Raw genomic sequence first — 21,626 nt, forward strand, 5'->3', positions numbered from 1 at the left:
AGCTGCAATAAGAAATTAGAATTTTGTTCCTATGTTTATACCTTTATCCTGAGATTTTCAACCAATGAATCTAACAGTTACCTGCCCATAAAATAGATGAATAGAACTGAGTTCCATATACTTCATCTCTATAGCCTTCGAAATATTCACACCTTCTTCTTTGCTAATTACATTTAAGTTATAGGAGCATAGAAGCAGATAAGCAGAAATATCAAGGTTGAGGGGATATTTTTGGTTATCTGAGTTATTGAAATTATGGTTTGATTCATGTTTTAAAGATAGATATCTGTGTTAGTTTGCTAGATGCTGCCAGAATGCAATATACCAGAAATGAGTTAAGTTAAAAGTTTACAGTTCTAAGGCCATAAAAATGTCCAAACTAAAGCATCCACAGAAAGATACATAGACTCAAGAAAGGCCAATGACTGTCCCATGGGAAAGCACATGGCTGGCATCTGCTGGTCCTTGTTCCCAGTTCTGTTGCTTCCAGCTTCTGATGTGGTCGTTTCCTCTCTAGGTGTCTGTGGGTCTTCACTTAGCCTCTCTGGGAAACAACTCTGGGTTCTGGTTTGCTTAGCGTTTCATGGGAAGGCACTTGGTGACATCTGCTGAACTCTGCTCTCCAAACGTCCGTCTCTAGGCATCTGCTCTCTCTGTTGGCACTCCAAGATTCTCCAAATGTCTACATCTCTGTCAGCTTTCAAGGAACTGTGCTTCCTCCAAAGTGTCTCCCCTTTTAAAGGACTCCAGTAAAGTAATCAAAACACACCTTGAATGGTTAGATTCACATCTCCATCTAATCAAAAGTCCTCACCCACAATGGGCACATTTCATCTCCATGAAAGCAATCTAATCAAAAGGTCACACCCACAATTGAGTGGGTCAATCTCCATGGAAACAATCTAATCGAAGGTTTCCTCCTACAGTATTGAATGAGGATCAAAAGACATGACTTTTCTGCGGTACAGAACACTTTAAGATCAGTAAAATACCCCACGCCCTTTTTCACTTGGATAAAGAGTTTTTGGACTTTTGAATAGTTGGGTTGCATTTTGACCTATTTGGTAGGGAGACTCATAGATTTTTTCCAAATGGCATTGTATGTCAAGCACTTATGAAAAGAAAACAACACTATAGGAATTTTTTAAAAACTTGGTTCTTTATGCACTTTCCTTGACCTGATTCAGGATTGTATTACAAAGAGAAAAAAAATTAAAGTGAAGAAAATGCTTGATATTGCTTATTGCACTTTGATAGCAATGATAAAAATTAAACAGTCCTCGTGAACTTTCTAATAAGTAATAGATAATGATTTTTTACTTTTTATATTCCTAACATATACACAACTCAAAATTTCTTATTGTAACCACTTTCAAGTTATAATTCAATATTATTATTTATATTCACAATGCGGTGCTGCCATCACCACTGTCCATGACCACAATTTTTTCATCACCTGAAGTAGGATTCTGTACCAATTAAGCAACACTTCCTTTTCCTCCCCTGTCCCTGGGCCCTGGTAACCTGTAATCTCATTTATGGCTATGAATTTGCGTATCCTCGACATTTAATACAAATTAAATTATACAACAGTTATCATTTTCTGTCTGGTTGATTCCACTCCACATGATGTCTTCGATTTTAATCCATGTTGTTGCACATTCTAGAACTTCATTCTTTTGTAGGGTTGAATAATATTCCGTTGTATGTTTATATCACATTTTGTTTATCCATTTATCTGCTGATGGACACTTGGGTTGCTTCCATCTGTCATTGTAAACAATGCTGCTATGAACATGGATGCACAAATATTTGTTTAACTATTTGCTCTCAGTTGTTTGGAGTATATGCCTAGAAGTGGGATATGCTGAGTCATATAGTAATTCTATGTTAAACTTTCAGAGAAACTGCCAAACTAATTTCTGCAGTGGTTGCACCATTCTGCAATCCCACCAACAGCGTGCAAGGGTTCCAATTTCTCTATTTCTCACCGACACTTGTTATTTTCCGTTTTTAAAATAATCCTCATCCTAGTGGGGGTGAAGTAGTATTTTATTGTAGGTTTGATTTACATACCTCTGGTAACCAGTAATGTTGAGCATCTTTTTATGTACTTTTTGGCAAATTGTATATCTCCTATGGAAAAATGTCTCTTCATATCCTTTCCCCAGGTTTTAATTGGGTTGCTTGTTGTCATGGTTAGGGACAGGTGTCAACTTGGCCAAGTTATGGTACCTGTTCATCTGATTGGGCAAGCGCTGGCCTGTCTGTTGCAATGAGGACATTTCATAGGATTAGGTCATGATCACGTCAGCTACATCCACAGCTGATTCCATTTGTAATCAGCCAAAGGGGAGTGTCTTCTGCAATTAGTGATGCTAAATCCAATCATGGGAAGCCTTTTAAGGAGGACTCAGAGGAGACAGGTTGCATTCCTGCTTTGGCTGGTGAGCCTCTCCTGTGGAGTTCATCCAGGCCATCCATTGGAGTCATCGGCTTCGGAGCCTGCCCTGTGGATTTTGGACTCTGCGTTTCCATGGTCACGTGAGATACTTTCATAAATTTTATATTTGCAAGTGTTCCCTGTTGATTCTGTTTCTCTAGAGAACCCTAACTAATACATCTTGGTACCAGGAGTGGCTCTTAAGGAACAGAATCTTAAAAATGGGTTTTTATGAATGGTTTTCTACTCTGACTGGGCTCAGAGACACTAAGGACTCTGATTCCCATAATCAGAATGACACTCCCAATCCATGGACTGAGTTGGCAAAGGAGATAGTCAAAATATCATCTTTCGATTCTCCTAATGCTTCGCTTGTACGAAGCCAGACTCTGGGGGATAATGTTTTTGACATCTTTACAGAGTTTTGTAGAAATAAGGGTTATAGAGATGTTGGTTGGTTGTTGTTAGATACACTGTCTACATTAAAGGGTGAAAGGGATGGGCTTAAGGCTTCAAACAAGAAGCTTAAGTGCCGTCTGAAAGATGTAGAGGTTTCTATGAGTATCCTGAAGGAAAATTTTATTTCCTGTAGCCGTAGACTTGAGATCTCTGAAAATCAGACTCAGAATCTTATTGTTAGAGTAGCAACTTTACAACGTAAACTGAAATCTCAGTCTTGCATGGTGTCTGCCGTTAAAGTGAGGGCATTGATTGGAAAGCAGTGGGACCCTGAAAAATGGGATGGTGACATATGGATTGATAATGATGTTGGGGGTGAGGTTGAAACTCTAGACCATGCTGAGCCTTCTTTAGATAACCCTGTAATAGTCTGCCCTGAGGACATAGCCGCCCCACCTCCAGCCTGCCTTGAGGAATTGGCCACCCAACCTCCTCCTGAAGGGATTAGCCCTAGACTTATTAATCCTGTTTCACCAGATGAAACTGCAAATGAAAGCCCTGAAGCAAATGGCTTGGAAGATATTTCTAATTCTTTTCATGACCCACCCCCACCACCCCTCATTTCTTCTAGACCTATAACTAGACTAAAGTCCCAACAGGCCCCTAAAGGTGAGGTACAAAGTATCACACATGAGGAGGTACGTTATACTCCAAAAGAACTGTGTGAGTTTTCCAATTTATATAGACAGAAATCAGGGGGATATGTGTGGCAATGGATTTTAAAAGTGTGGGATAATGGTGGGAGGAATATAAGGCTGGATCAGGCTGAATTTATTGATATGGGCCCACTAAGCAGAGATTCTGCATTCAATGTTATAGCTAGAGCAGTTAGAAAAGGTGTTAACAGCTTGTTTGGGTGGTTGGTTGAAACATGGATCAAAAGGTGGCCAACATTACCTGAGGTTGAAATGCCAGAACTGCCCTGGTATAATGTAGATGAGGGGATCCAGAGGCTTAGAGAGATTGGGATGTTAGAGTGGATTTATCATGCAAAGCCTGCTCTTACACCCCAGGAATGTCCAGAAGATGCACCTTTTACCAGAACAGTGAGAAATAAGTTTGTGAGACTAGCACCATCATCCCTCAAGAGCTCTGTGGTTGCGCTTCTCTGTAGGTCAGATATTACTGTAGGAACTGCTGTCACTGAGCTGGAATCCTTAAACACAATGGGGATGACAGGATCCCAAGTTGGCAGAAGCCAGGTGGCAGCACTTAATCACCAAAGACAGGGTAGACGCGGCTATTATAATAGACAACAAACTCAAAGGAGACATCAAAATTATATGACACGCAGAGATTTGTGGCATTGGCTAGTAAATCATGGGGTGCCTAGAAATACAATAGAAGGGCAGTCTACTAAATTCTTGTTGGAGCTGTATAAACAAAAGAGTTCTAGGTCAAGGGAACAGAAGTCTAACCTGAATTACAAAAACACAGAGTCACGGCCCCTTAATCAATTTCCAGACTTGAAACAGTTTACAGACCCTGAGCCCCTTGAATGAAGGGCAGGCCAGGTCCCTATGGGGAAGAAACCTGTTACACTGCCACAAATTTATACAGTTGACCTTCCTCTAAGTCTTCCCCAAGGAGACCGACGGCCTTTTACCAGGGTAACTGTGCATTGGGGAAAAGGAAATGATCAGATATTTCGGGAATTATTAGACACTGGTTCAGAAGTGACATTAATTCCAGGGGACCCAAAACGTCACTCTGGACCACCAGTCAGAGTGGGGGCTTATGGAGGCCAGGTGATCAATGGAGTTTTAGCTCAGGTCTGTCTCACAGTGGGTCCAGTGGGCCCCCGGACCCATCCTGTAGTTATTTCCCCAGTTCCGGAATGTATAATTGGCATAGACATACTGAGCAACTGGCAGAATCCCCACGTTGGTTCTCTAACTCGTGCAGTGAGGGCTATTATGGTGGGAAAGGCCAAGTGGAAGCCACTAGAACTGCCCCTACCAAGCAAAATAGTAAATCAAAAGCAATACCGTATTCCTGGAGGGATTGCCGAGATTACTGCCACTCTTAAGGACTTGAAAGATGCAGGGGTGGTGATTCCCACCACATCCCCATTCAACTCTCCTATTTGGCCTGTGCAGAAAACAGATGGGTCTTGGAGAATGACAGTGGATTATCGTAAACTCAACCAGGTGGTAACTCCAATTGCAGCTGCTGTTCCAGATGTAGTATCATTGCTTGAGCAAATCAATACATCCCCTGGTACCTGGTATGCAGCTATTGATCTGGCAAATGCTTTTTTCTCAATAGCTATTAGTAAGGACCACCAGGAACAGTTTGCTTTCAGCTGGCAAGGTCAGCAATATACTTTCACTGTCCTACCTCAGGGGTATATCAACTCTCCAGCCCTATGTCATAATCTTGTTTGCAGAGAGAGACCTTGATCGTTTCTGCCTCCCACAAGACATCACACTGGTCCATTATATTGATGATATCATGTTGATTGGACCTAGTGAGCAAGAAGTAGCAACTACTCTAGATTTACTGGTAAGGCATTTGCGTGTCAGAGGATGGGAGATAAATCCAACAAAAATACAGGGCCCTTCCACCTCAGTAAAATTTCTAGGTGTCCAGTGGTGTGGGGCATGTCGAGATATCTCTTCTAAGGTGAAGGATAAATTGCTGCATCTGGCCCCTCCCACAACCAAAAAAGAGGCACAACGCCTAGTTGGTCTTTTTGGATTTTGGCAACAACATATTCCTCATTTGGGTGTGCTACTCCGGCCCATTTATCGAGTGACCAGAAAAGCTGCTAATTTTGAGTGGGGACCTGAACAAGAGGAGGCTCTGCGACAGGTCCAGGCTGCTGTGCAAGCTGCTCTGCCACTTGGGCCATATGATCCAGCAGATCCAATGGTGCTGGAAGTGTCAGTGGCAAATAGAGATGCTGTCTGGAGCCTTTGGCAGGCCCCAATAGGAGAATCACAACGCAGACCCTTAGGATTTTGGAGCAAAGCCTTACCATCTGCTGCAGATAACTACTCTCCTTTTGAGGAACAGCTTTTGGCCTGCTACTGGGCCTTAGTAGAGACTGAACGCTTAACCATGGGCCACCAAGTTACCATGAGACCTGAGTTGCCTATCATGAGTTGGGTATTGTCTGACCCACCAAGCCATAAAGTTGGGCGTGCACAGCAGCACTCTATTGTAAAGTGGAAATGGTATATACGATATAGAGCCAGAGCAGGTCCTGAAGGCACAAGTAAGTTACATGAAGAAGTGGCACAGATGCCCATGGTTTCCACTCCTGCTGCCACATTACCTTCTCTTTCCCAGACCAGAGCTATGGCCTCTTGGGGAGTTCCTTACAGTGAATTGACTGAGGAAGAGAAAACTCGGACCTGGTTCACAGATGGTTCAGCACGATATGCAGGTACCACCCGAAAGTGGACAGCTGCAGCATTACAACCCCTTTCTGGGGTGTCCTTGAAGGACAGTGGTGAGGGGAAATCCTCCCAGTAGGCAGAACTTCGAGCAGTGCACCTGGTTGTTCATTTTGCTTGGAAGGAAAACTGGCCAGAGGTGCGTTTGTATACTGCCTCATGGGCTGTTGCTAATGGTTTGGCTGGATGGTCAGGGACTTGGAAAGACCATAATTGGAAAATTGGTGACAAAGAGGTCTGGGGAAGAAGTATGTGGATAGACCTTTCTGAGTGGGCTAAAAACATGAAGATATTTGTGTCCCATGTGAATGCACACCAGAGGGTGACTTCAGCAGAGGAAGATTTTAATAATCAAGTGGATAAGATGACCCGTTCTATGGATACCAGTCAGCCTGTTTCCCCAGCAACTCCTGTTGTTGCCCAATGGGCTCATGAACAAAGTGGTCATGGTGGTAGGGATGGAGGTTATGCATGGGCTCAGCAACATGGACTTCCACTCACCAAGGCTGACCTGGCTACAGCCACTGCTGAGTGCCCAATCTGCCAGCAGCAGAGACCCACACTCAGCCCCCAATATGGCACCATTCCCCGAGGTGACCAGCCAGCTACATGGTGGCAGGTTGATTACATTGGACCACTCCCTTCATGGAAGGGGCAGCGATTTGTTCTAACTGGAATAGACACATACTCTGGATATGGGTTTGCTTTCCCTGCACGCAATGCTTCTGCCAAAACTACTATCCGTGGGCTTACAGAATGCCTTATCCATCGTCATGGTATTCCACATAGCATTGCTTTGGATCAAGGAACACACTTCACAGCAAATGAAGTGCAGGAATGGGCACATGCTCATGGAATTCTCTGGTCTTACCATGTTCCCCATCATCCAGAAGCAGCTGAATTGATAGAACGGTGGAATGGCCTTTTGAAAACTCAATTACGGTGCCAACTAGGTGGCAAAAACTTGAAAGGCTGGGGTAATGTTCTCCAGGAAGCTGTGTATGCTCTGAATCAGCGTCCGCTGTATGGTGCTGTTTCTCCCATAGCCAGGATCCATGGGTCCAGGAACCAAGGGGTGGAAATGGGTGTGGTGCCACTCACTATTACTCCTAGTGATCCACTAGGAAAATTTTTGCTTCCTGTCCCTGCTACCCTGAGTTCTGCTGGTCTACAGGTTTTAGTTCCAAAACGGGGTGTGCTTTCTCCAGGAGAAACAACAGTGATACCACTGAACTGGAAGTTAAGATTGCCACCTGGCCACTTTGGGCTACTTATGCCTCTGGATCAACACACGAAGAAGGGGATTACATTATTGTCTGGGGTAATTGACCCTGACTATCAGAAGGAAGTAGGACTGCAACTACATAATGGAGGTAAAGAAGAGTTTTCTTGGAATATAGGAGATCCCCTGGGGCGTCTATTAGTACTACCATGCCCTGTGATCAAAATCAATGGAAAACTGCAACAACACAATCCAGGCAGGACCACTAATGGCTCTGAGACTTCAGGAATGAAGGTTTGGGTCACCCCACGAGGCAAAGAACCACGGCCAGCTGAAGTGCTTGCTGAGGGGAAAGGGAACATGGAATGGGTAGTGGAAGAAGGTAGTGATAAATATGAACTTCGACCACGTGATCAGTTACAGAAACGAGGACTGTAATGCTGTTTTGTTTGTGTTATACTATTTAAGTTGTAAGATATCAAGTTTAAGAATGAATGTTGCCCAAGGATTTGCACGCTATTCTGGAGAGATTTAATGTGTTTCCAGTTATATGCAGGACAGTTGAGTATTGTCAGGTAAAAGAAAAAATGTGTGCTTATTTGTTTTCATTTGGAAATTAAGTATGGTCTAAGGTGATATATATATATATATATATGTGCCAAGTTGACAAGGGGTGGACTGTCATGGTTAGGGACAGGTGTCAACTTGGCCAAGTTATGGTACCTGTTCATCTGATTGGGCAAGCACTGGCCTGTCTGTTGCAATGAGGACATTTCATAGGATTAGGTCATGATCACGTCAGCTACATCCACAGCTGATTCCATTTGTAATCAGCCAAAGGGGAGGAGTGTCTTCTGCAATTAGTGATGCTAAATCCAATCATGGGAAGCCTTTTAAGGAGGACTCAGAGGAGACAGGTTGCATTCCTGCTTTGGCTGGTGAGCCTCTCCTGTGGAGTTCATCCAGGCCATCCATTGGAGTCATCGGCTTCGGAGCCTGCCCTGTGGATTTTGGACTCTGCGTTTCTACGGTCACGTGAGATACTTTCATAAATTTTATATTTGCAAGTGTTCCCTGTTGATTCTGTTTCTCTAGAGAACCCTAACTAATACACTTGTCTTTTGTTGTTGATTTGTAGCAGTTCTTTATTTATTCTGGTATATCCTTATCAGATATATGGTTTCTAAATATTTTCTCCCACTCTGTAGGCTGTCTTTCATTTTCTTGATAATATCCTTTGATGTGCAGAAGTTTTACATTTTGATCAATTCGAATTTATCTATTTTTCTCTTTTCTTGCTTATGATCTTTGTGTCATATCTAAGAAATCATTGCCAAGGTGAGAATTTGCACTTAATGTTCTCTTCTAATAGTTTTATTTATCTCTTAAATTTATGCCTTCAATCAATTTTTACTTCTTTTTTGTATATGGCATTAAGTAAGGATCATTCTTTTGCTTGGGAATATCCAGTTGTCCTATACCATTTGTTTAAGAGACTATTCCATCCTTGTTGAATGGTCTTGACACCCTTGTCAAATATCAGTTGACAATAAATATATGAATTTATTTCTGGGCTCTCAGTTCTAGTCCATTGATCTATATGTTTATCCTTATGCCAGTCCCACAGTGTTTTATTTTCACACAGTGTTTAGAGTACTGTGGCTTTGTCATAAGTTTTGAAATCAGGAAGTGGGAGAACTCCAACTTTGTCATCCTTTTTTAAGATTGATTTAACTATTTGGGTTCCTTTGTGATTCCGCATGAATTTGAGGATCAACTTCTCCATTTCTTCCAAAAAGGATGCTGGGACTTTGATATGAATTGCATGGAATCTGTAGAGTGTTTTGGGTAATATTTACATCTTAACATTATCGTCTTCCTGTCCTTGAGGAGAGGATGTCTTGCCATTTATTTAGGTCTTTTTTAAATTCCTTGAGTACTGTTTTCTACTTTTCAATCTAAAGATCCTTCACCTATTTGATTAACTTTATTCCTATGTAATTTATTCTTTTATATGCTATTGTAAATGGAATTATCTTAATTTCCATTTCATATTGTTTATTGCAGGTGTATAGAAACACAACTAATTTTTATGAGTTAATCTTGTGGCCTACAATCTTGCTGAATTTGTTTATTAGCTCTATTAGTTTTCCTTTGGATTCTTTGGGATTTTCTATAGTAAAAATCATGTCATCTGCAAACGAAGATTGTTTTACATTTCCTTTTCCAATTTGAGTGCCTTTTATTTCTTTTCCTTGCTGAATTGCACTTGCTAGAACTTCCAATACAATGCTGAATAGCAATGATGAAAGCAGGTATCGTTGTCTTGTTTCTGTTCTCAGGGGGAAGGTTTTTAGTCTTGTACCATAATATAATGCTGTAGGTTGGTTTTTCATAAATTCCCTTTGTTTTTTTGTTCAGATATTACCTTATATTCCTAGTTTTCTGATTGTATCATCAAAAGGTACAGGCATTGTCAAATGTTTTTTCTGTGTCAATCGATAAGATCTTGTGTGTTTTTCTTCACTCTATTAACGCGGTGTGTTACATTGTTTGATTTCCATATGTTGAATCATCTCAGCAATCCTGGGACAAATTCCATATGGTCTTGGTGTATAATCTTTTAAATATTCTATTGGATTCAATTGTCCTGGTATTTTTTTTTTGAGGATTTTTTCATCTATACTAATAAAGTTTATAGTTTTCTTTTCTTGGGATATCTTTAAGTGACTGTGATATGAGAGTAATGAAGGCCTCATAGAATGAGTTAGGAAGAGCTCCCTCTTCTTCAATTTTTTTAGAAAATCTTGTGAAGAGTTGGTATTGATTCTTCTTTCACTGTTTAGTAGAATTCACCAGTCCAAGCCATCTGGTCTTGGACTTTTTCTTTTAGGGGGGGTTTTTGATTATTGATTGAGTCCTACCTGATATAGTTCTATTGAGATCTTCTATTTCTTCTTGAATCAGTTTAGGTAAATTGTTTATTTCTAGAAATTAATCCATATCATCTAAATAATCTGATATTTTGTACAATTTTCCACAGTATTCTCTTATAATCCTTTTAATTTCTGCAAGTTTGGCAGTAAAATATCTACTTTCATTTCTGATTTTAGTTATTGCATTTTTCTCTTTTTTCTATTTCAGGCTTGTCCATATTATTGATCTTTACAAAGAATCAACTTTAGGTTTCATTAATTCTCTATATAGTTTTTCAATTCTTTATGCCATTTATCAACATTCTAGCCTTTATTATTTCCTTCCAGTGACTAACTTTAGGTTTACTTTGTTCTTCTTTTTCTAGTTTCTCAAGATGTGACATTAAATTTTGAGCTCTTTCTTCTTTTACAGGTATTTAAAGCTATAAATTTCCCTCAGAATTGCCTTTGCAGCATCTTTTACAATTTGGCATGTTTTCATTTTTGCTCATTTATAAGAATTTTCTAATTTCCTTTGTGATTTCTTCTGGAAGTCAGATTCTCCCCCTTCCCTGTGTTTTAGAGTAGGTTGGTTCCATGTTGATGTTCTCCTTCAATGCTGAGTTTACACTGAGAACAGCTAAGTTCTTCTTATATCTTTCTGAGCATGTGTATTGCACTGAGCATATGTGGTGGGTTCCAAGAATTCCTGAGTATGTGTAAACATTTCTCCTCTTGAAAAGTGAAATCATCTCGCCAGCCTCTCCTCCAGGGCCCCAGGCACTGGACACTATGCTTCAGTATTAGTCTTTTGTCTCAGGCAGCTGCAGTCTTCTTGGTTCCACTCCACCTCTCTGTACCACATCTCTGGCTAGGGTAAATTACAGATTGGGTGACCCAAAAGAGCACCTTGAATCAGTTTCTCAAGGGGTAGGTTGGAGTGTATATATATATATATATACAGACACACACCAAATTTGCAGTTAAGTATTCTAATAGCTAGGCAACATGGACCCACGCTAGGAATGCGCATGGACCACCAAACCTCTGCCAGCTTCACGACCTGAAACACTAAACCAAGGGAGAGGGAGAGTCAGGGCAAGAAAAATCATCCCACATTATTCCTGCTCTTTTTAGGTTTTCTTCTTGTTGATTCAGCACCCACTAGGTTGTTACCTATCCTCATCCATTTTCTAGACTTCTTGGAAAGTTGGTTCTGACAGATTCTGACTATTTTTCACTCTTTCCGAGAGGGAGTTCCCAGGAATATCTTACTCTGGCATCTTTCTGACACCACTCCTATGTATACAAATTTTTTCGCAAATTATTATAGCTCGTTCCTCATTTTTAGTTAGTCTGGAGCTTTCATTAAAGTTATTTCTCTATTAACCTCTCATTGCAGGATTGTTAAAGAAACTAATCTCTGATTATTTATCCCATAAGTGCTTCAGTAGTAACCCAAGAGCCAAGAATTGATAGAAATAGTTACTAAAAAATTTAAGGAAATTAGATACACCATAGAATAAGTGAAGCAGGAGCCTGGTAGATTAACAATTACGCTGATTCTGTATGCTTAAGTGTGAAGGGAGGCTTTAATTATAGGAAAATAGGAAGTGAGTAGTGGAATATTATATCATTGTTATCAATATTAAGAAAACATGCCACATGAAAGTTCTATAAATGTGTTATTTCATTGCATTTCAGTAATGACATATTTTTTGCAGCATTTTTGAACATGCACTTGAAAGACGTTCCAGTTCCTCTCCCTGTGATACTATTTTTACTTGGCTGCAGCTTTGAAATGTTAAGTTTTACATCTGATCAGGTATGTACAGTAAATATGAATAGTTTTAATTCTATCTCAAAGTCATACAAATATAAAAATGGCTTAAGAAAATACTCCTTGCATCAATGCTTTCCCATTGCTTACAGAGTGTATGGCATTAGATTAGATATGTAAGTAAAGGAACCATGCCTGAAAGAGATGAGAGCTGGCTAAACATAGTCAGAACAGAGTACCTAAGTCTGAAACTAGGCAGGCAATTCAGAAATAGTACATGTACAGGACCTGGTCATCTGAATGGACAATGACTGTCTAAGCAGACAGTCTAAATGTTCAGGCAATAAGCTGGCTTACAAGATTAGAGCACAGGAGATTTTATGCTGCTGGTCCAGGACTCTCGTAGCAATAAAAAGAAATCTCATATGGAACCAATCCATTGCTGCATTCGGAAATCTTTTATGAAGCTTACATTAGAATAGAGGGCTAGTATCTAAATGAGCTTGACTTAGAATATACCAAGAGGAATAAGTTGAACCTCTTGCCTGGAATGGAAGGTGAGGAGAACAACACACTATAGATATAGTCCAAATAGATGCAGTATAACAAAATAGTTGGGAACTGTCAGCATCAGACAAAGAAGACACAGAATTCTTACTGTAAGGGATATAAAATGCGTTATTGGCATTTTAATAGTGCTGTAACCCAGGGGGTTGCAAACTGTTTCTGCAAAAGGCCATGGATTATTTTAAATTGTGCAGGCCACAAAATCTATGTCATAACTATTCAATTCTGCTGTTGGTAGCAACAAAAGCAGCCATAGACAATACATAAATGAATTAGCATGTCTGCAAATAAAGCTTTATTTACAAAAAACAGATATTGGACCAAATTCCTCCTATGAGTCACAGTTTGCGAACCCCTGTTGTAATTCATCAGAGTGTGAATGAGAACTCGTCTGAAAAATATTGACTTTCCCAAACAAATTTAACCAATGATGTTTAAAAATAAGCATGGCAAACATGCATTCATGTAATAACCAGAAATGGATCAACTACTTCAATTTTCCATCATGAACAGATTTTAAGACCATATGATTTTTGACATAATTGAAATTTTAAATGCACCTATGAACTTAACATCACCTGTTTGTCAGCAGCTCTTTAAAAGAAGCGACCATATATTGAGACTTGTGAAGGATCTGAGATGTGACCTTACTTGCCAGCTCACATGTTAGCCTGCTGTGGATGCTGGCAGAAGACGTGGGACTTCTAGGACACAGACAAAAGACATTATTGTTGACAGCAACAATGTCAGTGTGTCACCATTATCTTGTGCAGGTTCCCTGAGGCCACACTCCCTTAGGCAGAAGCAAAGAAGGCCAGTTGAAACCGACCCACAATGAATTCCATCTCAGCCAGTTTCTGAATTTAGAGACTATGAATCTTTTACAATGGATAGTTATCCTCTTTGCCCTCTTGACCCAGAGGAAGACATTATCTTTACTGTACTGGACAGGAGCAAACCTGCCCTTTGCTCTGAAGGAAGACGCTTGGCTCTATCTTCCAAGTCTATTAGCCATGCACACATACATTACTGAAAAGACAGTTCAGAAGAAAAGCAGAACGTGGAGAAACACAACACTAAGGGAAGCACCAGAAACCTGTGGAGAATTGTCTCCCAGATAAAATGATATCACCCATCATGGGTACTTACTGTTTTCTGAATGGGCTGAAGAATGCTCAAAGCAGGATTCAGAAAAATCAACTAAATATTTCATGATAAATATCATTGCCTAGTTCTTTCATGAACTTCAAAACTTTCCAGTCACTTACCTTCCCATGCTTCCACACCACACACCTTCTGTATGAACCAAGGCTAATCAATTTTAGTTTCTGAAATTTGATCTGCTCATCTACTCCCTTGTGATTTTGTACCCAATTGTCTGAAATCCTTCTACCTTTGTATACCAGAAAATCTCCTACATGTTCTCTAGTACTCATATCCATGTAATTCCTGTATCTTTTATTTAAAAAAAAAAAATGAAATGGGGAGAGGGTTGTACATTAACTTTCCTCTGTAGTTGGAAATAATCTGATGGAAATTTAGGAAAATTCAGCAAAGTTAAGACTTAGCACTTTCATTGTTATATATGTATATATGTATATGTATGTTTTTAATTGTCTGTCTCTCTTGCTAGAGATAGGAATGTCTGGCATGTATACTATGCTAATAGAGGATGGAGAAATGTAGAAATGAAAAAATTACCTATTTTTTACATTATTAGGTCCAAAGATATGCAAACGCTATACAATGGATGAATCCAAAATTATTTTTTGGTTTATTTATGCCAATCATTATTTTAAATGTAGCATTTGACATAGACGTATACATGCTCCAAAAGTTATTTTGGCAGGTAAGAGATATTCTTTTTCAATAATATCATTCACCCATGAATTACTGTTATCCATGTTCAGAATTTTTTTTTTTAATTTACTACAAAGTAGAAAACAAAGACAAGGAAAGAGTGTGGGGTAGGGGAGTGGTAAATTTAGCTGCATATTTTAGAGACCAGACAATTGGCAATTGTTTAGCATATTGAAGACACAAAAAAACATTACTGAGGGAAAATTAATTCTGAAAATTGGCAAAACTTAATGCCAGTTATAATTTTTATCTGAGATGCTATAAGAGAGGTGCTACAAAATATATTACATCCAATAAGAGTAAAGTATTGATTAAGGGGATGTTTTAAATTTCCACCTTCTAAAGCTCCTCAAGATCATGCGTAAAGAAACAAAAGCAGAGAAGAAAGCAAAAAAAAAAACAAAAACAAAAACAGCCACAATCCTAATTCACTAATAATAAAGACTTTTTCAGTCATGTGAGATTTGGGCCCCTTCAAGGAAAGCCTCTGAGGAAAAAATGCTCCACATCTTAAGCAGGGTGGACCTTTCTTTCACAATAATCAAAAAAGTTTTGTAAATACAATCTTATTACCTAAACTACATTAACAGAAGCAAACATATTAGAGTAATTTATAGTCCTTATGCCAAATTCAGGCAAGTGGAGTGCAGATAAATCACAAAAAAAGAGAGATTTTTTTTTTTAGAAAAGAACAAAAATATAAAAGTGATTTGGGCTGGTTCAAATGAACTCCGCTGAGTTCACCTCCTGCATCTCTTTTCAACTGGGGGTCCAGCTGGCAAAGGGATAATGCAGATGACTTCCTCATAGGTCTGTTGGTTGATAAGGCTTAGTGCTGGCTTTCAGCTGGGGCTGTGAGCATAACAGGGACACATACATCTCACCCTGTAGCAGGTTACTCCAACCTTCTTCAGATGGTGGTTGCAGATTCCCACGTTGCAGCAGAGGAGGGCAAGTCCTAATTTGCCAGAGCTCTTAAAGTCTCTTCGTATATAAAATTTGCTATCACTCCTTTCAACTAAAGCAAATCCCATGCTTTGGTTAAACCTAAAGCCAATATGGGAAGGGTCTACCCAATGACATGGATAACAGGGAACAGAATTACCACAGGCACTTTTATTATTATTATTTATTAGAGCAGTTATATGTTACAGAAAAATCATGAGAAAGTACAGAACTCCCATATAGCTACACACACACACACACTTTTGCCTATTAAAAATATTTTGCATTAGCGTGATACCTTTGTTACAATTGAAGAAGCAATATTATGATTATGCTATTATCTACAGTCCATGGTTTATATCAGGGTTCACTTGTGTTATACAGTTCTGCTTTTCTTAATTATTATTTTTTTCTGGCAACATACATATACCCTAAAATTTCTCACTATGTCCGGTTACAAATATGTGAGTCGGTAGTATAAATTACATTCACCATGTTACTGCAACCACTCTTACAAACAATATACTGTTTGATTATTATGGTAGCAACAGTTATTTGGTGGAAAAGATGACAGCTTCCTGACTCTCAGTCCTCTTGTTTCAGAACCTCATTTCAGTTCGATCCTTTGAAAAGGAGTTAATAATGCTACTATCCAGACTACCAAATCTTTAAAATGAGAGCTCAGGCACCTGAGCGCTAACTCATCTAGGAGGCTTCGCTTTTTCTTTTATGATCCTGAAGCTGTCATCGAACTTCAACCACCAAAATCCCCCTCTGAAGAGGGTCTGGCCACTGCAGAAAATAAGCACTCGACCATTTTCTGCCACTTTTAAGATTGAAATAGATATATGTGATTAAGTTCTTTGAAAAATCCCTTAGCACTGGTCTTTAGGCCTCTTGAATTAAGAGGTCAGTGCTCATACCCCACACCCATTTTGCATGACTGTCTTGGACAAACGAAAGAAAAGTAATATGAAAGAAGACAGCTTTTAAGTAGTTTAGTTCTTCTGAATTCTTAGAGGTGCCTTCAGGCACAATCCTCCCATTTTTCCAAGTCCATTTGGAAATGACATCTTGCTCAACAGCTGCCAAAGGTAGAAGAGTTATCGAGTGGAAGGCAGTGGTGGGAAGGCATGAAATTCCAGTTCCCATTCCAGTACTAAGATAATCGGAATGCGTAAAGCACATAAAGGCCACATTCCAGTACCAGAATAGATTGTATCTCTCTTCTCGGCTTTTCGATAGTCCTCTGTTGTTTCTCTACATTCTTTCAATTGTCATATCCCCTTTTCCTTTTTCTGCTTTGTAACCTCTTTCCATGTTGTAATGCTATGTCTCAGTTCCTATGCATAGTTAAAACCATGTGCATATACATACATACTTATATGCATACACACACTTTCATATATCTTTATATTCAATGACCTCATAAAGAAAATTAAAATTTCCTTTTTTATTGTAATATGAGATTTCATACAACTGGTATCTCTTAGGGCCTATGAATCTCATTGCAATCTTTGTCTCTTATTTCCAGAGCTGTACATAGTTGTTACTTTTAAATAACTTAACATTTCCCTATGATGTACTGAGTATAATTCTACAGCTCCAATAATCCTGATCACTTGCTTTTGAAAACGTATTTAAAAAGCACGCTGAATCTTCTCTTTGTAAAAATCTCTTTACAGATAGCTTTAATTACTGTTCCTGGCTTTTTGCTGAATTATGCCTTAATTATTTGGTATCTGATGTCTGTGAATAAACTGCTTCTGAAGACCATTCCATGGTTATTATTTTCAGCTATCCTTGTAAGTTCAGATCCCATGCTGACTGCAGCTGCTATAAGAGACCTTGGTAGGTAAATCTCTTTTCCTATATTTAAAATATCATCTTGTGTATTTGACTTATCTTTGCTGTGAGATTTTTTGTTTATTGCTGGTTTTCACTATGTTAAGTGGTGTAGTGAAGTGGGGATTGAGCACAGGGATTCTTGTGGTGATGCTTAGAACAGAAGGAAATGCCAGTGACAGGTTACTTAGCTTCAGAAGAGCCTTATATCTAACTGTGGAATGGGGCAAAGAATTATGTGGAATCCTTGCCTTTGGCTGTGTTTCTATCTTGAGTCAAAAGAACAGTTTTTGGGCCTTGACAAGATTCTGTAAACACTGTGATATTACTGTTGGCCCGCATTACTTTTCCTTTTAAAATACTGTCATTAGGATAATGCCATTTAAAAAAAAAATTTTCACCTTTGGAGTCATTGTCACCATTAGGACTGCAATGTTTTGAAATGTCAGAAACAGTAAAATCACTAACTACATAGTGTTTTTCAGTGCATATTATTTTAAGAGAACGAAATCTAAATTTAAAAACTAAAATGCAAGTTTAACCCAGCAAAACAAAATTATCCAAGATTGTTATACAAGAAAATCTGACGTGATTTGGTTTTCTTCAGTCACCTTTTAATAATTTAAATGTTTATTTTTAAATGAATTTTAATATGGCACACGCATACACAAGCACACACAAGCATATGTGTGTGTTTGTGTGCATATACACACATGCATGTATGCTTTTTTTCAATTTCATTGTATGTCCATTTAAAGGGGAAAGAGCTATCTGAGGTAGAAGTAAACTAGGGGAGGAGAGATGTCAACAGTAAACATAGAAATAAAGGGAAACCGGTTCTTCCCAGACCAGAAGGCTAAAAAAGTGAGGTGAAAAGAAAGAAATACCAGCACCCATCACCAAACCCTAACTCTTCTTTTCCTCCCCACACTGTCTTTTAGCACCACATTTCTGCTTCTATTTGACTGTCAATGCCAACCCCTTTTCTACTTAAAAGATTTGGGGGAGTTCTAAGCTACCTGAGAGCATGTCATGCTTCACTCCATGATCTCATAATCCAACGTCCTACTGATCTTCAGCTGGCCATTGTTGAATATATAATCTCTTTAGTACCTTGAAAGGCTATTCTCATATATTTTAGCTATCTGTAATATATATTATCCCATATTTGACATAACTTTTGGAATTTTGTTTTTCTTCTCAAATTGCATGTTTCAGAGGAAAAAAAATTAAGTGCTTTACTCTTGGAAACATTTTTGCCTGAGCTTTCAGAGCAAGATTTTTATATATTTTTATTTAACCCTCAAAAACTATCTGGGGTGGTGCAAACATGGCTCAGTGGCAGAGTTCTCACCTGCCATGCCGGAGACCCGGGTTTGCTTCCTGGTACTTGCCCATGTGAAAATATATATATATATATATCTGCCCAGTATTATCAGTAGGGTACATGAGGGCACTCACATAGCCTGGGCTTTTCACAATCTGTTGACTCCTCTTAGGTACCAAAATCTGATATTTATTTCAGATAATTCACATTTTGTTATAGCTCCATTTCCTAAAGTGGAATAATTATACAACAGTATCCCTTAAGTTTTGCTGAGTAACAAGCAATCTAAAACATAGTCACTTAAAACAGTAATTTATAATTCTGATGAGTCTGGGCAGTTGTGATCGCATAGACTAGACTCTGTTGGTCTTAGAAAGGCTCACTAATATATAGCTAGCTGGAGGACCATCTGTGGGCTAAGTTACCTAGGATGTCCTCAAATGAGAATACTTCTAATAAGGTAGCCAGGGAAAGTTGCCACGATGGTGGAAGGCATCCGAGAGAGGAAGCAAAAACTTTCTCAAGCCTCTACATGCACCAACCCTCATACCCAAGCAGAATCTACCACATTAGTGAGAGAAACTACAGAGTCTTACAGCAAAGGGCATGAACACAGGGAGAGCTAGAGAGCTGGACTATCAAGGCACTTGATCTACCACAGAAATGGGCTGCCTTGGCACTCATGTCTTCCATCAGCACATTTATTGTAGTTCGATTGAGGTTGCAGATAGAGTAACTTGAGTCACAAAAAGGACTTTTATGATTTGATATTTCCATCTTATGAACTTTTAAAAAAATAACTAAAAATGTTTAAAGGTATAGTTTTACACAGGCATATTTAATGATGGAAAAATGACAACTGAAAGATATCTAAGCTTAGTGTACACAGTCACAAATAGAGTAAAATTAGGATGAAGTGGGTAGTATCAGATGTCCTCCATATATTGAGTTTGACTTCTAAAACCATTGAAAGAAATGTGTAAGTCAGAGAACTTCTAATTGCAGTTAGATTATCCTGAATTACTTAATTCTTCATTTCACATTATAAAACATTGATCTATGAATTTAATTTATCCCTCAGCCATTGGTCTCTATCTTACCCCTTAAATATGTCTAACTTATTATGTTTGTGTTTATATAGTCCAAATTGTGGAAATAAAATATATATAATGAATATCATGTTTCATATGTGCTTTGAAACAAGGAATGAGGAGTATAGTTGATATAAGCTATAATCAATGGTAACTAATTACCTAGTAACTAAATATGATGGTCTAGACTCAATTTACAGTTGATATATAATTAAATTTCCTTGAAGGGTATTTGTAAACATGACCCATGTTATATTAAGTATATAGGTAAATCATGTGACATAAATCCATAGCAAAGTAGATTCTTCCACTTGCTGATTGTTATAGGTTGAATTGTGTTTCCTAAAAAGGCATGTTTAAATCCTAACCCCTAGTCCTATAAATGTGACCATGTTTGGAAATGAGGTCTTTGAAGATGTGATTGGTTAAGATGAGCCCAGACTGGAGTACAGCAGTCCCTGATCTAATGTGACTGATGTCCTTATAAGAAGAGGAATTTGAAAACAGACCCAGAAGAGAATACCATGTGAAGATGGAGATAACAGAGAAAGCCATGTGGGGTCAAAGACAGGGATTGGAGTGATGCAATCACAAGTCAAAGAATGTCAAGCAAATACCAGAAGCTTGAAGAGGCCAGGAAGGATTCTCCCTTACAGTTTTCAGAGGGAACATGGCCCTGTGACACACTGATCTCAGACTTCTAGCCTCCAGAACTGTGAGATCAAAAAAAAAAATTTGTTGGTTTGAGCCACCTTGTTTGTGGTAGAATGTTATGGCAACCTTAAAAAACCAATACACTGATAAAATGTTATTCTTTAATATGGATGAATTTTTTCATACTTAAAAAAAATCTTTCCCCTTCCATAGGTCTTTCCAGAGTTCTCACAAATTTAATTAATGGAGAAAGTTTGATGACCTCTGTTATGTCTTTAACTCTGTTTGCTATTATTTTGCATATCAGTGATCACATGCATAGTAAGATGAATCATTCCTTAGGTAAGGATCTACTTTATTCTAAACTTAAAAATATATATAATCCCATATTTTCTAAAAGTTAATATGCATTTAGTAAGATCTTACCATAAGTTAAGCTTGTATAAATATATTAATGAGTTTGGTATAGTTGTAGATTTACTTTTACAAACCATTGTCACACATACTTATTTGATATTAGTTGTGGTTTTGCTTAAGAGGCCAAGCTGGGAATTTTCATGGTGATACTTATGGGAGCAGCATTCCACAAGCCTGAGCTGAACCAGAATGCTTACCAACAAGGATGGGAGATGTTATTTTTAACGTGTTGAAGATGACCCTAGAAGATAAGCCAGGTAGTGTATTCATTAGTAGTAAGAGAAGGTGACTTCCTTTCCCTTTGAACTGAGACGATCTCTTGCAGGGAACATAGAAAACTGTCAACTCAAGGAAGAAGCCACCTATAGGGGCTTGGAGCAATGCAGAGGGATTGCAGAAATGCCCATGAGCTCTTTCATTTTATCGCATTCATATAGCCCTGAACCTCAAGTATTTTTTCTTTTGTTGTATGTGTATGTGAGTGTGCACATGTATGTACAAAATAAAATGATATAGGTACATCTTAATATTATAAAGTATATGGCATATTGTCACTCAGAACAAGAAATACAGTGCTACTGATATCCCGAGAATATCTCATGTGTCTTCCCATGATCAAAACCCTAAACATTCCTGCTAGAATAGAGGTTCTCAAAATGAGGTCTCTGAATCCCAGGGGATGGGGGAAAGTTAATACAGG

The 21,626-nt window shown here is 38.7% G+C and overlaps 1 protein-coding gene across 12 annotated transcripts in view; it reads left to right on the plus strand.

Moving 5' to 3' along the window:
- Nucleotides 1-21,626, plus strand: part of SLC9C1 (solute carrier family 9 member C1) — a 109,717-nt gene that overhangs the window by 6,316 nt on the left and 81,775 nt on the right. For 6 of the 12 annotated variants that reach the window (XM_077118404.1, XM_077118407.1, XM_077118411.1 and 3 more), the window contains 4 exons: nucleotides 12,165-12,265; nucleotides 14,508-14,636; nucleotides 17,278-17,443; nucleotides 20,723-20,851. In XM_077118404.1, coding sequence (XP_076974519.1) covers nucleotides 12,165-12,265; nucleotides 14,508-14,636; nucleotides 17,278-17,443; nucleotides 20,723-20,851 — 525 coding nt within the window. Of the gene's footprint in view, nucleotides 1-12,164; nucleotides 12,266-14,507; nucleotides 14,637-16,195; nucleotides 16,687-17,277; nucleotides 17,444-20,722; nucleotides 20,852-21,029; nucleotides 21,184-21,626 lie in introns of those variants that run through there. The other 6 variants (XM_077118412.1, XM_077118413.1, XM_077118409.1 and 3 more) reach the window with 6 other exon arrangements.

The sequence above is a fragment of the Tamandua tetradactyla genome, chromosome 10 (genome assembly GCF_023851605.1).
Source record: "Tamandua tetradactyla isolate mTamTet1 chromosome 10, mTamTet1.pri, whole genome shotgun sequence".
Lineage (NCBI taxonomy): Eukaryota > Metazoa > Chordata > Mammalia > Pilosa > Myrmecophagidae > Tamandua > Tamandua tetradactyla.